A 16960-nucleotide genomic window follows, 5' to 3' on the forward strand; every position below is an offset into this window, starting at 1 on the left:
TGTAGAGAAGGTGTCCTCCTTCAATGAGTATTTGGACTCCCTGGAGGTGTAACGTAATAATAATAATAAAAATTTTAAAACCTTACATTTTGCAACATTGAACTAGCATCCTCACTCCTGTTCCTACTCACTCAGTCTATTCAAATCTTCTTGTAAGGCTACAAGATCCGCTTTACTCCCCATAATTTGCCCCAACTGCAAAAAGCTGTATATCCCAATTCAAGTCTTTCCCAATATCATTAACATACAGGTTAAACAACAGTGGCCCTAAAACAGATCCCTGAGGCACACTACTAGTGACTTTCCTTCTGGGATGTTGCTTCCCCATACACAACTTGTTGATACTTATCAGATAGCCAATCTCCAATCCAGTGCACTAGTCTAATATTTAACTCCATCTGATGTAGTTTGGTTATCCACTTATGTGGTAATCCTTTTCAAAGTCTATGTATACTACTGTGTCATCTATCCAATGCTGCTGTCACCTTATTGTAATACAATAAGGTGACAGCAGCATTCTGATTCTCACCAGACTTTCCAAACATTTTAACCGCATTCATTTTACCTGCTGTGTTTCGGGTGAAATGTAACATTTTACCTGACACAGATTGGTCTATAATTTGATGTTTGAATTCTGTCACCACCTTTATCTTGCCTTCCTTCCACTCTTTTGGAACTTGACTCAGTGTTATGTGTTAAGTTAAAGTGTATTGTTGTTTGTGGTCCTTCTCTCTAATTCTTTTCTTAAAATTTTTCTCTAAACTTTGTCTATCAAATACTATGTAGGGCCCTTAGATTACCTACTCTCTAACTTGTGTAAGGTATCCCCTTTTTTCTCAGACAAATTTATATACTGCGCCAGCCTGAGCTTAGGTACAGTGAAATAAAACAAGTATGTCTCAACCTAGGGAGGGTCACAGAAATTAGATACCACTAATGTGGTTACAACTAAATTAGAGGCCGTAGGTGTTCTAATCTTGCAGTCATAGCCCTTCCTTCTTAACTAATAATTCTTAACTAAAATATTCTTAACTAACTTTGGTTATCCCCACGGGCATATACAGATTAACAGGTTTGTAATTTTTATGAGTGGTAAGAGTCAGTCTGCTTGGTCAGATCACACACACATGAAACAGATTTAATGAACTCAAGTAATACAAGACACAGACATTATGTAAACAATACTAAGTTAAAATCATCTAAGGTTTCACTCACTCTCTCATACCTTAAATATGCAATTTCTCATTACATAGAATGTTTCCTTCAAATGGTTAAAATACTATATACAGTTGTCAGGTGCTCGTTAGACACAAACACATCTTGTTTCCTTTTCGTATAGGTTAAAACATTGGTTCTTAACAAATTCATGATTCTTGGACGGTCAGTCTGAGATTTAAAATGTTCTAAAATCTGCTTAATGTTCAAAGTTCATTTTTCATTCTGAACACAAAATTTCTTCCATTCACAATCATCGTAATGTTTAAGGAACAAAGAATAAGTAAAGTACTTATCTGCATTGCACATGTTTTTGGGGTTCCTTCCGTCCTTTCTTCATAGTGGAAAACTTTGTTGTTCAAGGTTTGCTGCCATGTGGGAATCACATGTATTCTTAGAGTCTGGCGGTTGCTTCTTCAAGAATTACATCGGTGCACTTTCTTTGCTGATGGCCCGCAATTTCATCTGCCGTACTCTGCTGCGATGCTTTGCCGGGACCTACGGTAGTCAACTCCGGGAACATAGGCGTTGGACATCGTTGACCACTGTACACGGAGAGAAAACCGGAACAAACAAATGGGGGGATCAGGCCTGTGTTGCTGCATATATTCTCCCCTTCCAGTGTCCTCTTTTCGAGTTAGATTTTGCATATTCTGCCATTCGATTCGTCTCTGACTGGGTGACCTCATCGCACCGCCACACAAGGCTTTCCATTTTCGCGAACGCGTGCCTCTAGATATTTTCCACGAACTAGCACTCACGGGTGCTTACAATATTACGGTGGTATTTGAGCGACCTTTGCCCTTTCTTAGGCAGGTGTACTGACACTCTTGCATGTGTAGTTATAAATTTCTAGTAATTATCTTTACATATACTCTTTGATTATCTTACATCTACAATTCTAATTTAGATCTGTCAAAGCACATACTAAATATTTCGTTCATCTTATTGATCATGACATTAATTCTTTTTTGACATGAACTTAATTGCTGAAACGACAAGTATGCTCTCTTAGTGGGACATATTCTGTTAGAATCTGGATGGGTGACATTGTAAATGAGGTTGCCCATTTTAGATCTAACAGTATTGATTAATTTTAATGGTATAGATGAGAACACAGACTCATAAGAAAATAACTATTAACTTATTACTGATATTTTGCTGGTATTCTATCTGGCATCTTCAGAGCACAAAAACAGTTTGTCACAGTATGCGAGACTACAAGAAGCTGGTATAACAGTGGGACTAGTTTGTATAATTATAACATACAACACAAAGACTAAAGTCCTAATTAGGCAGCATCTATGTTGAAGGGGGGGGTGAGAAGAGAGAGAAAGCAGGTATTAGTTAAGTCTTAATCTGACTTTTCCCCAAATCTTTGGCAAATTTTATACAGCCATACTTATTGAGGTTTGGAGTATGTTTCAAAGCTTCTGTTGATTCCAAGTACAATCTGTCTGACTTATAAAAGCTTTTGTGCAGTACTTTTGTTTTTTTTCCAATTGATCCTGTGTGCAGGGGTATCTAAAGCTTTCGATATCCCTGCTTTTTGTACTCTAAAGATGCTGGATAGAATACCAGCGAAATATCAACAGTAAGTTAATTGTTATTTTCTTATCAGTCTATGTTCTCATTTATGCCGTTAAAAATTTGCCGGCCTGGCTGGCCAAGTGGTTAGCATGTCCGCTCTCAAGCCAAAAGGCTGCGGGTTAGAATCTCGCAATTTGCATGGATGTTTGTGAGTGTCTGTGGAAATACTACTAGTGGTGGTCAGCAGTAGATGACGTTGGTGTAGTTGCAGTCAGTAGGTGGATTGAATAGTGGAGACAGAGTTGTAGAGCAGGTGCTCTCCCTCGATGAGTCCTTGGACTCCCTGGAGGTGTCAAATAATAAAAAAAATTTTTTTTTAATTAATCGACTTTCAACGAACACATAAGTAAGCCTTCCCATGAGTTTTGACCCAATGTAAGACTCATTAAACAAATGTCAAGGCAGATTTCAACTCCTTGGCACATTGCTTCAAAATACATGGTGATATATCAAGTCTTGACAGCTTTATCAATAGCAAGTTTGCTTAATTCCCCATATAACTCTTCCTCACTCAGTCATTCACATATTGGTAACCAACAAATAATGTTGGTTACCAAATAATAAAACATTGTTTTATTATTTGGTAACCTCCATGGAGTCAACAGACTCATCATGCGAGGCCCACTCATCCAGCAACATGTCTATCATAATGAGCTTTGTAGTTATTTACACTACCTGCACTCAGGCATGCATGCCACTCGCTAACAACTGTCTACATAAAAAAAATTTTTTTTAAATCTTATTCTCATGCCCTTCTTCACCACATCTTTATACAACTTCTAGCTATTGCCCCTTGTTCTTCCCACCTTAACATCCACTCTTTTTATAAAAGAGTTATAGCTCTTCCTCACTCAGTCATTCACATATTGGAGAAACATTGTTTTTTTATTTGATAACCTCCATGGAGTCAACAGACTCGTCATGCGAGGGCCATTCATCCAGCAACATGTTTATCATAATGAGCTTTGTAGTTATTTACACTACCTGCACTCAGGCATTCGTGCTGCTCACTAACAACTGTCTACATTAAAAAAAAAAAAAAAAAAATCTAATCCTTATGCCCTTCTTCACCACATTTTTATACAACTTCTAGCGATTGACCCTTGTTCTTCCCACCTTAACATCTACTCATTTTATAATTTCTTCTGTATTAATCTGATGGAATCCCTTAACTAACTTGAACATCTCTATCTCCTATAATAGATTTAGTTTAATCCTTTATCCCAGTGAGAGCAAACAAAGTTTGCGCCTGAAAATATCTTCAGGACTAAATATAGTGTTGTACTATCTTATCCAGTAAGTAGTGCAACACCAAGGCAACTCGTGGCAAAGGTGGAGCAAGCTACCAGGCACTTCTAACCCAGTATCTCCCATAATGCAAAACACATTTCCTATGTGGATATGTATACTGTTATGCATTAAAGGGATTGGCCATCTACCCAGACTAGTTTCGACCTTTATTGAGGTCTCTTCAGTGGGAGCCAGGCCCAGAGCTGGAGATACCAGGCAGAAGCAGTAGCAAGTCATCTGTGCCTATGGGAGTTGCCAAAAGGTTTATCACCTTTTTTAAAAATTACTCTGGATTTAGAGAAAGATGTTGAAAATTTATTTATCACTAGGTTAGACTATAATAGATTTAGTTTAATCCTTTATCCCAGTGAGAGCAAACAAAGTTTGCGCCTGAAAATATCTTCAGGACTAAATATAGTGTTGTACTATCTTATCCAGTAAGTAGTGCAACACCAAGGCAACTCGTGGCAAAGGTGGAGCAAGCTACCAGGCACTTCTAACCCAGTATCTCCCATAATGCAAAACACATTTCCTATGTGGATATGTATACTGTTATGCATTAAAGGGATTGGCCATCTACCCAGACTAGTTTCGACCTTTATTGAGGTCTCTTCAGTGGGAGCCAGGCCCAGAGCTGGAGATACCAGGCAGAAGCAGTAGCAAGTCATCTGTGCCTATGGGAGTTGCCAAAAGGTTTATCACCTTTTTTAAAAATTACTCTGGATTTAGAGAAAGATGTTGAAAATTTATTTATCAGTAGGTTAGACTATAATAGATTTAGTTTAATCCTTTATCCCAGTGAGAGCAAACAAAGTTTGCGCCTGAAAATATCTTCAGGACTAAATATATATAGTGTTGTACTATCTTATCCAGTAAGTAGTGCAACACCAAGGCAACTCGTGGCAAAGGTGGAGCAAGCTACCAGGCACTTCTAACCCAGTATCTCCCATAATGCAAAACACATTTCCTATGTGGATATGTATATACTGTTATGCATTAAAGGGATTGGCCATCTACCCAGACTAGTTTCGACCTTTATTGAGGTCTCTTTAGTGGGAGCCAGGCCCAGAGCTGGAGATACCAGGCAGAAGCAGTAGCAAGTCATCTGTGCCTATGGGAGTTGCCAAAAGGTTTATCACCTTTTTTAAAAATTACTCTGGATTTAGAGAAAGATGTTGAAAATTTATTTATCACTAGGTTAGACTATAATAGATTTAGTTTAATCCTTTATCCCAGTGAGAGCAAACAAAGTTTGTGCCTGAAAATATCTTCAGGACTAAATATAGTGTTGTACTATCTTATCCAGTACAACACTATATTTAGTCCTGAAGATATTTTCAGGCGCAAACTTTGTTTGCTCTCACTGGGATAAAGGATTAAACTAAATCTATTATAGTCTAACCTAGTGATAAATAAATTTTCAACATCTTTCTCTAAATCCAGAGTAATTTTTAAAAAAGGTGATAAACCTTTTGGCAACTCCCATAGGCACAGATGACTTGCTACTGCTTCTGCCTGGTATCTCCAGCTCTGGGCCTGGCTCCCACTGAAGAGACCTCAATAAAGGTCGAAACTAGTCTGGGTAGATGGCCAATCCCTTTAATGCATAACAGTATACATATCCACATAGGAAATGTGTTTTGCATTATGGGAGATAATGGGTTAGAAGTGCCTGGTAGCTTGCTCCACCTTTGCCACGAGTTGCCTTGGTGTTGCACTACTTACTGGATAAGATAGTACAACACTATATTTAGTCCTGAAGATATTTTCAGGTGCAAACTTTGTTTGCTCTCACTGGGATAAAGGATTAAACTAAATCTATTATAGTCTAACCTAGTGATAGTGATAAATAAATTTTCAACATCTCTATCTCCTCATTTCCTCCTATCCACTAACCTCTGTAATCTACATTCTCTCAAAAGCCCTTCATAACCAACATTCCAGAGTATTGATTTCACTATGTTATTTCTCTTTGAACCCTTTCTAGTATTTCCACATCAGAATGAAAACCAGGTGACTAAATATGAGCACAATAGTCTATATATGGCCTTATATAGAGTCACCACCTCCTCATCCCTCCTTACATGTACTTTTTTTTTTATATGGTCTGGTATTTTTTATTATTATTATTGTTCCGGGAAACTCCAAGGAGTCGACAGACTCATCGAGGGAGGCCCCAACATCATGTCAAGAACAACTATTCAACATTCACACAGTATCTATCATACCTTGCCTTGAACTCATTCACGGTCGTAGCACCCACAACAGACTCTGGAAGCTTATTGCACTCATTCACCACTCTCCAAGTAAAAAAACCTAGCTCTAACACCCTTGTCAACCATGCTCTTGCCCAGCTTCCATGCATGGCCCCTAGTCCTCCCACCACCAGTCATATTTTCAAAAATATCTTCTGGATCAATCTAATAAAAACCCTTCAGTAATTTGAATGTCTCAATCATATCACCCCTCCTTCGCCTATCGCCCAATTTCTGCAACCCACAAATCCTCAACCTATTCTCATAAGGTTCATTCCACAGACCTGCTATCATCTTGGTCACTCGTCTCTGGACCCTCTCCACTTCCTCCCCATCACGAAGAAACCCTGGTGCCCATAACTGGGCACAGAAGTCCAGATGGGGTCTTATCAAGGCTCGATACAGAGGAACAACAACTTGTTTGTCTCTGCATGTTAAAGTATTTTTCAGAAGCCAAGTGATTTGGTGAGCTGTTTTAGTCACTTTTGCAATGTGCCCCCTAAACTTCAACTCCCTATCCACCGACACTCCCAAATCCCTGGCCTCGTCAATCTCCTGGAGTACGGTTCCACCAATGCGATATACTGCTGCTATTCTTTTCACCCCAAAGTGCATAACCTTACACTTTGCCACATTAAATTGACATCCATTTTTCCTAGCGCAGTCCTCCAAACTATCCAAATCATCTGTAAAATTTTGACATCCTGTGCACTCACAATTGCTCTACCCAACTTTGCATCATCAGCAAACAAGTGAACACTTCCTCTCAAATCCTTTCCAATATCATTGATGAACAAATTGAAAAGCAGTGGTCCAAGAACAGAGCCCTGCGGCACTCCACTAGTCACAAGACGTCTTTTAGACTCCACTCCTGAATAAACCACTCTCTGGTATCTCTCCTCAACCACCCTCTTATCCATCTCACCAACCCTATATCTATCCCCATCTGCTCCAGTTTACTGATTAGGGTTCCATGTAGTATCCTATCAAAGGCCTTGGCAAGGTCCAGTAGTATCACTGTAAAACCATTACCCCTATCCAGTTCAGCCGTCACTGTGTTATAAAACGTGAGCAAGTTACCGAGGCATGATCTACCCTTCACAAAACCATGTTGTCCCCCATACAGTATCCCATTTTCATCTGTCCAATCCTGTATTCTTTTCTTGACTAATTCTCTAAGACCTTGACAATGATTCCTGATATGCTAATTGGTCGATAATTTACAACAGCAGTCCACTTTATGCAGTGGAACTATTTTCCCCTCTTTCCACCCGCTCGGGACTAACCCAGACCCGAGACTCAAACAAAATGGTCAAGGGTACTGATAATTCTTTAGCTGCTTCTCGTACAAAATGAGCTGGTATACCATCCAATCCCACAGATGTATCGACATTGAGGTTATGCAATAGACTACTCACCTCCACTTCATTCACCACAATTCCTGTATAATCTACTGGTTTATTCGTTTCTGCAATGTCACCACCTGGATGATATATTCTTGCAAAGTGCTCGCTCAGTAACTGAACTATCTCAACTGATTTAGTTGCCTCCCTACCATCGGCATTCTTTAAAATCATTCTGCCATGTACATTTTTCCTTTTACTTGCTACATATCTAAAAAACTGTTTAGGATTCTCTTTAGCCTGTACGGCCAATGTTCTTTCGTAATCCTTTTTTGCTTTTCTTACCACACTCGTCACCCTTCTTGCCTGCGCTTTATACCGTTGATGTGCCTGCCGGTCACCTTTCTCCTTAAATTCCCTCCATAGTTGTTTCTTTTTTTTGCAGCTCAAGCTTAATGGTGTTATTCATCCATTTAACCCCTACTTGATTTATTATTCAGACTCTAGGTATACAGTCGGCCATTGCTTCATGCTAGCACTTCTTAACTACCTCCCATGCACTATCAACTTCTAGTCCTTGCAGTTGTACATGCCATGGCACTGAACCAATCAAACTCCTAAGCTTGTCATACTTTCCAGCCCGATAATTCTACATGTACCCTGTCTTAATTGAAAATTCTACACCTTTAGCCACCTCCCAAGTCAAGACCCTATGATCACACTCACCAATTGGTGGAATATGGTCATATTTTTTACAGCCAAACCCTAGTATTTTCCATTACATGCTGTCACAGATAGTTATCCCTTAATAACCGCATAAAATCCAATTCCTTCCTCCCATGTGTCCTCTCCTCACTCCAATCAATGCGACCATAGTTGAAATCTCCCATAATAATCACCCTCCTTCCGCTCATTTCTTCTATTTGCTTGTGCATACTGTCACCACCATCTTTTTCATCACCTTGTCTATAGCAGCACCCAATTGTATATTTAGTTCTGCTAGCCACAATCTCATACCAAATGGCCTCAAATGTGCTCTTTTCTCTATCCTGCAATTCAACTCTATTCTCCTTGGCTGTAGCTCATCAGCTATCATCAACAATACTCCTCCCCCCCCCCCCCCCATTTTATTCTCTCTGTCATTCCTGAACACACTATACCCATCACATTCAATCCCACTTGCTATATCATCTATAGTCAGCCATGTCTCACTAATACCAATAACCTGTGGTCTGGAAGTGCCAACCATGGCCAAAAACTCCTCCTTCTGTTCCTAATACTCCTAGTATTAGTGTACATGAATTTAAGACCCCCATTAGCCCCAATCCTACCTTGATGCCTTATATTAACTATCCCACTATGATTTGTTGTCCTTATTTGCTCTGGCATATTATATTCATTCTTACATTCAATTGCCTCCCTAAGGACTGTATATCTACTCCCCCCCCCTCCCTTAACAAATCTAGTTTCCCTGAATTGGCACATCCACTACATTCAGCAACACTTTCTCATGTCTTCTTACACCGTAACCATTCAAATGCAAGCCATCCATCTTATACAGATACTTTCGCCAATCAAACTCACTCCACACATCCACAAATTCCACACCACTCGTCATACACAACCCACGCATAAAGTCATTCGCAATTATGGATCTCCTTTTAAACATTTCACTGTCATACCATGGCAAAAGACTAATCATTCTAACTCTCTCACTCTTTTCTTTTGCTACCTCAAACAATTCATTCAGGTCTTCTATCATTTCCATTTTATCTCCTTTCAAATCATTCGTACTTGCCACAACAATCGTTTCTTTCACCCTTTCCTTTTGCTCTTTAATTGACTCAGTTACATCCTTTATGGTCGCACCAGGTTGGTACGATTTTGTCAAATCCTCTACTAACACACCTCGTACTAACGAGTCTCCATACAGCACTCTATCCTTCATTTTGTTCATGTTCGCATTCATACGTCTATTTTTCCTGTCATAAATTTGTTGATGTTTGGAGTGCGTTTGTAGGAAAAAGACAGTTGTATGCTAGGATGGATTGCATTGAATATGGAAGCACATAAGCGATTGAAGAAGTTACTGTTTTCTGAACAAGTTGAAGTAATTGGGCAGGGAAACTAATATTGAAAAGGTTGAGTGTAAGAGAGAGAAATTTTAGCACTGATTGTATATTTATTGATCTTTATACGCAGAATAAATTGCAGAAGGGAGGGGATAAAAATTGGCATGGGACTACTGAAATTAGTGACTTATATATCAGTTCTAAAGCCGGTACAAGATCTAGAGGGAATCTGCAATATTTGTATACCAATGCAAGAAGCATTCGAAATAAGAGAAGAATTTTTGGCATTAGTCAGTGCAATCTTGCGAAAAGTTGTAGGCATTATTGAAACTGGGCTGTCAGCAGAAGATGTGGTCACTGGAATTGAATGTGATGGGTACAGTATTTTCAGGGAGGATAGAGAAGATAGAACATGGGGAGGAGTACTGTTGATGATAGCTGATGTGTTGCAGCCAAAGAAAGTAGCATATCAAGATGATAGTCATGTGAATGAGAGTTCATTTGAGGCGGTCTGGCGCGAAATAGTGACCAATGCAACCAAATATACAGTTGAATGCTGCTATAGTACAGGGGGAGATATTGAATTCATGCATCAGCAAATTAGTGCAATGAGTGTAGGTTTAGTGATTATTAAGGGGGATTTTAATTACGGTGATATCAATTGGAAGGCAGAAGTATCACGTAGCAAAAAGGAAATGGAGTTCATACATCTTCTACGAGATAATTACTTGAAACAGCACATAACTGAAGGGACACGTGGTGTGAGAGTGTTGGACCTGGTTATTGCTTCAGAGGTTATATGCATAAGTAAGGTGTCCTCGTTACCTCAAATTGGTGAAAGCAATCATGTGGTATTGACTTGGGAGGTTGCAAAATCTGTGGATTTTTCTGTTAAGAAGGGGTGAGCTTCGGAGTGAGCTTTCAGCCATTCCATGGCAGAACATATTGCAGGGGAAAGATGTTAGCAGTGCATGGGATAAAATCAGCGAAAGCAATATCAGATTGTGTCTCCATGGTCAGGAAGTCAAACAAGGCAGGCGTTAGATGGATGAGCAGTAGTACCAAGCTTGATCTGCAAAAAAAAGAAAATGTTATGGAGAATTTACAAGGAGAAAGGCGATCAGTGCACCCATGAGCAGTACAAGGCTCAAGCTAGGAAGGTTACCAGCATAGTAAGAAAAGCTAAATCAGATTATGAGAAGACCTTAGCCAAAGAGATCAAAGGTAATCCCAAAGAGTTCGTCTGCTATGTAGCAAGTAAAAGGAAGAATGACTTCAGAAGGATAACTTTAGTGGGTGCTGATGGTATTGAGGTGACAAAATCAGATGTAATAGTAGAGTTACTGAGTGATCACTTTTCAAAAGTCTATCACCCAAGTGAAGATATCTGTAGATGTACCTGTAGCAATAACTAATGTGAGAATTGAAGCTAAAGAATCAGAGGTATTTAATATATTGCAAAATTTAAATGCAAACACTGCTGTAGGCTTAGATGGAATATCACGGTGTTGCGTGAATATGCAAATGAATTGTCAACCCCTCTTACTTGGATATTTATTATTATTAAACAAGATCTCATGGAGTCAAAGACTCATCTAGGAGGTCCTTTTATCTCACACACACATCTCATCATACCGAGTCTTAAACACATTCAAACTCCTTGCAGACACCACACTCTCAGGCAAGGCATTCCAATCATTCACAACTCTGCACGAAAAAAACCTGCCTCTCACTCCCCTACTCACACCCTCTTTATACAGTTTCCAGGGATGACCTCTGGTTCTCCCCTGATCTCCCACTATTCTCTGTAGAACTTCTCCACCATTGATCCTATAACAACCCCTTACCAACTTGTAGGTCTCTATCATATCTCCCCTCTTCCTTCTCTCCACTAGACTCTGCAAATTACATCTTTTCAATCTTTCCTCATACTCGACATTCCAGAGGTCAGAAACTACCTTAGTCAGTTGCCTTTGGACCCTTTCCAACATCTCTTCATCCTTCTGAAAACCAGGTGACCAAATCTGGGCAATAGTCTGTGTGGCCTAATCAAAGCCTTATACAATGGAACAAGAATCTCCCTACTTCTACACGTCAGTGTCCTCCTCATCATTCCCAGAAGTCTTTGTGTTGTCTTCACAATATTGGCGATGTGTCCCCTAAATTTTAGATCCTTATCCACTATCACTCCCAGATCTCTTATTTCCTCTACTTCCAACAATATATTCTCACCAAGCATAAATTCTGCATCCCATCTTTGTTTTCCAAATTTTAAAACCTTACATTTTGCAACATTGAACTCACATCCCCATTTGCTTGCCCAATCACTCAATTTATTCAAGTCTTCTTGCAAGGCCACAACATCTTCACTACTCTTTATGGTTCGTCCCAACTTTGCATCATCTGCAAACAACTGAATATCTCCATCCAAATCTTTGCCAATATCATTAATATACAAGTTAAATAGTAATGGCCCTAAAACAGATCCCTGAGGCACTCCACTAGTGACTTTCCTCTTCCTGGATATTGCACCCCCATACACAACTTGTTGATACCTATCAGATAGCCAGTCTCCAATCCAATGCACTAATCTAATATCCAACCCCAACTGCTCTAGTTTGACTGTCAACTTATCATGAGGTACTCTATCAAAAGCTTTTGCAAAATCCAAGTATATTACTGTGTATCCTTCTCCTCTGTCCAAGGAAGCAGTCACTTTATTGTAATAAGTAAGTAGATTACTAAAACACGACCACCCTTTAGCAAATCCATGCTGTCCATCAAAAATTATACCATTGTTGTCAACCCAACTCTGGATCCTAGTTCTCACAAGCTTCTCCAACAACTTAACCACAACACCTGACACACAGATAGGCCTATAGTTTGATGCTTGAGTTCGATCACCTCCTTTATGAAGTGGCACAATCTTGCCCTCCTTCCACTCTTTAAGGACTTGACCAAGTGCAAGACTTGTATTAAAAAAATATGTCAAGGCAGGTGTCAACTCTCTGGCACATTCCTTCAGAATATGCGGTGATATATTATCAAGTCCCACAGCCTTATTTACATCTAGTTTACTCAACTCCCCAAACACCTCTTGCTCACTTAGTCAGTCTCTCCTCCCCATCATCAACTGCTCTAATTTTAATTTAAGTTTGAACTCTGGTATGGTCCCTAGGGAGTGGAAGTTAGGCAAAGTGGTTCCTTTGCATAAGGGTGGCTCTAAAACTGTGGTAGTTAATTACAGACCAATCACCATCTCAGGAGTAGTGGTAAAAGTATTGGAAAAGTTGGTTAAAGACAAAATTCAAGAATGGGTGGATCAGGATATGATACTCTATAGAGGCCAACATGGTTTTGTTAAAGGTAGATCCTGCCTTAGCAATCTATTAACTTTTCATAATAGAATGACATCTGAGTTGGATAAAGGAACTGGCTACACAGTGGTATTTCTGGATTTTGCTAAGGCTTTTAACAGGATACCCCATGGAACACTGTTATGCAAATTAGAGCAGATGGGAATGGATACTAAATTGGTGATATGGATAGAAGAATGGCTCATTGAGAGATACCAGAAGGTGGTGTATGTAGGAGCAGAGTTCAGGATGAGGTAAGTGACCAGTGGTGTGCTTCAGGGCTCTGTGCTTGGGCCATTGTTGTTTAATTTGTATATAAACGATATAGGAAATGGCTTACAGGGAGATATTCAGTTGTTTGCTGATGATGCAAAGTTGGGTAGTGCAATAAAAAATCAAGCTGATGTTGAAAGTTTGCAGGAAGCTGGTAGAATGGCCAAAAGATAATGGATGTCAGTTCAATGTGGAAAAGTGTAAAGTCATGCATTTTGTGATTAAAAGATTACCAGCTGTGTACTACATTGATGGAACAGTACTCCAAGAGATTGATGAGGCTAAGGACTTAGGGGGTGTTGGTAGATAGGGAAATGAAGTTCAGAGGATACATTGCTAAGGTGTCCAAGATTGCACATAGGATTACTCGGTTGTTGAGGAACACACTGACATCCAGAGACAAAGAGGTTATTATTCCCCTTTATAAAGCATTGATACTTTCACATTTGGATTTCTGTGCTCAGGTCTGGTCACCTGGATTCCTTGGAGATGAGGAGGCTGTGGAGAGGGTTCAGAAAGACTGACCAAGTTGGTGAGTGATGTAAAAAATGCTCTACATTGATAGATTGAGAGCTTGTGGATTGCAGAGGTTGGTTGATAGGCAGAGAAGAGGGGATATGATAGAAACATTTAAATTACTGAAAGGTTTTTATAGGATTGATGCAGGGGAAATGTTTCAGCTGTGTGATAGTGATGGAAGAACAAGAGGTCATCCCTGGAAATTAAAGAAGAGTGTGGTTAACAAGGGTATCAGAACAAGATTTTTTGCCTGGAGGGTGGTGAATGAGTGGAATTCATGACTGACTTAGTTGTGAGCTCTTCATCTGTAAATGAATTCAAGAAGAGATATGACAGATATTGTTTTGCTAGTTTGGGTCTCCTGCAATGAATCTGACTTTATGGAGATACCCGTAATCATAATATATCATAGCAGCTATATGATGTGCAGTCTTTGCAACAGATGCTCAGAACTTCAGTCCACTGTCTACCATCACTTGCTCAAATCTCATCCACTCCTGAAGTGCAGCTCCAGCGATACAGCATATAACCTTATATCTCTGTATCCCAAAGTGTATAACCTTGCATTTAAGATTAAAACTGCAATCCCACTCATTTGTCTAAGCTAAAAGTCTATTCAAATCTTCCTGTAGAGAACTAATGTCAGCATGACTCTTGATAATTCTATTTAACTTTGCTTCATCGGCAAACATTTGAAGATTCCCAGTCAATCCACATGAAATATCATTAACAAACAAGTTAAACAGTAGGGACCCAAGAACAGAACCCTGAGGCATGCCACTGGTCACCTTCCTCTTTTTGAAATGCAGCTCCATCATGCAAAACTTGCTGGTATTGTTCAGAGAGCTAATCTCCCATCTATCTAACCAATATACTATCTATTCCTGTCCTCTGCAGCTTGTACACCAACTTATCTTATTTTATTACTGTGGTAATAAAATACTTTTGCAAAGCATTTGATGAATAAAATTAACAAACTTTTTAATTAATAAAGTCTACAAGTTAAATGTACAAATGACATTACTAGAATGAATTATTTCAATAATTAATCAATTCATTCTAGTAATGTCATTTGTACATTTAATTTTTAATGATTTGTTTAGTAAAAATTTTGATATTTTAAATTCCTCTTAAACTACTGCTTATCAGTACTAATACTTCACTGATGTAAAATTAGTAATTAACTTTTTCTTTTAGCTTTTTCATGGAAGCCATAACAAAAACACTTGTGACGTTCGAATACAGACAGACAAAACTGTGGCTGATCTATCTTTTCCTCGAGGCACATCAGAGTTGGTGAGATTTTAATAATTTTATTCTTAAATGTAGAATTTTTTTAAAATTAATCTAACATTCAAGATTGTTATTTCATAAGGATTATCCATTCCAAATCAGTCCCTTGGTCACATTATTATTTTTATCAAAGATCTTTTGCTTTGTAGGCACTGTTCAGATTTCTGGCATTCATCAGCATGTTTACTGAAATTTATATGGATGTTCAGCAGAGTTTCTACCCATAGCAAAATGATATTTGTTATTCTGACAGAATCATGGAATTTTCATCCTACAAATGCAGAAATTAGCTACATTTGAGTAACTTTAGTACATCTTCACTTGCACCTGAAAGGATGTAGTAGCTGTCTGTGATAAATTGCAAATAGCAATTATTTGCTGATATAGCTCAGTCAAATCTTTCACTTGTTGATACAACAGGTTGTATGTTGTACTCTTGATAGGAAATCTAGAAGTTCAGTTTAGTGACCTAGGAAGCCATGCAGTAGGACTTATTTTCCTACGCCACTATTTGGAATTCCTCGGACTCCAAATGGACAACATGAGGGCTGTTTTATGCTATCCAAGGAATCTTTGTAATATCAACAAGATTTTTAGTTATGGTGGTTTGTTCAGAAAAGAATGTGTTGCTGTGGACAAAATCCCAGTGACACAAACGATGTGGCAGACAGCACAAATTACGTGACGAGAGATGCTAGAGATGGTGCAATAGAAGAGCAGTAATGATAGAATTTGAGTGTTGCAAAAATTTGATGGTCTTGATTTAGAGTGCAGATTAAGAATAAAATGGCATTGAATATATGGGAAAATGAGTACTCATTCACTGTTTCTGTACTTGTGCTGTTGGAATGCATTCTGCCCTCTATGCAAAAAAAACCCATTCTCACATCTGCACTCTCCTCTTAATTACCAGGTCTGCTTCTTGTTTTGTTTCTTTCCTCCCCATCAATTCTATGAAAAATCTTTCACATTAATCTAGCTGGTATCAGTTTCCTTACTATCAATTTCCTATCATATGCTCTGTTCTCTTATACAAGAGACTTGTCAAACTGCATTTCTCATATCTGGCAATCCAGCAGATAACAAGGCAGAATGTGCATTTATCAACATACAGTGGTGACATGGCTGAATTTAGGTACTACTGTACATTTGCTTGTTGAGAAATACAGCATTTGGCAAAATGATATCCTAATTAAAATTTTGCATAAATGAATTATGTAGAACATTTTTAATTTTAGGTTTTTAATATATCATATTCTAATCTATATCTGAAAATTTAAACTGATTTAAAAAAAAAAAAAAAAATAATAATAAAATTCTCTCATAGTCCAACAGGAAAGTCGCACTAGAGTGATGAATGTGGCCAACTAGTGAGCCATGAACAATACTAAGAAAGGCTGCACGAGGATATTTCCTCAATATACAGTGTAATGTTCTATTTTGTGAACATCTGGTTTAATTCCTCACGTGCTTCCTTCTGTTGCCATTAATTCCTTCTCCTTGCTGCACTCAGGCTTTGCACATGTCACACTTAAAAGCATTAATCAATTGCTTATTTAACATCTTAGTTCATCATCATCAAATTCCTGCCGTGTACCCTCAAGGGGTGTACAGGATATGACAGTACTACATGAAAAAATTACATCATTACTAACTTCCTATCTACAATTTTCCTCCAAATCAGTCTATTACTTGTCAAGTCTCCAACATTATCAGATCTTATATTTCTATCGTCTAAGGCACTTTGTACCGTA

General features: G+C 38.6%; 1 protein-coding gene across 1 annotated transcript in view; it reads left to right on the forward strand.

The window, feature by feature from the left end:
- The window catches only part of LOC150094090 (dixin-like), a 334744-nt gene that overhangs the window by 160922 nt on the left and 156862 nt on the right, over nt 1–16960 (forward strand). Inside the window, exon 8 of the mRNA XM_090412948.1 lies at nt 15111–15209. Within this exon, the coding sequence (XP_090269074.1) occupies nt 15111–15209 (99 nt within the window). The remainder of the gene's footprint in view (nt 1–15110; nt 15210–16960) is intronic.

This window comes from Typopeltis vanoorti, chromosome 23 (assembly GCF_054136105.1).
Source record: "Typopeltis vanoorti isolate ZY-2024b chromosome 23, IOZ_Tvanoo_1.0, whole genome shotgun sequence".
Classification (NCBI taxonomy): Eukaryota; Metazoa; Arthropoda; class Arachnida; order Uropygi; family Thelyphonidae; genus Typopeltis; species Typopeltis vanoorti.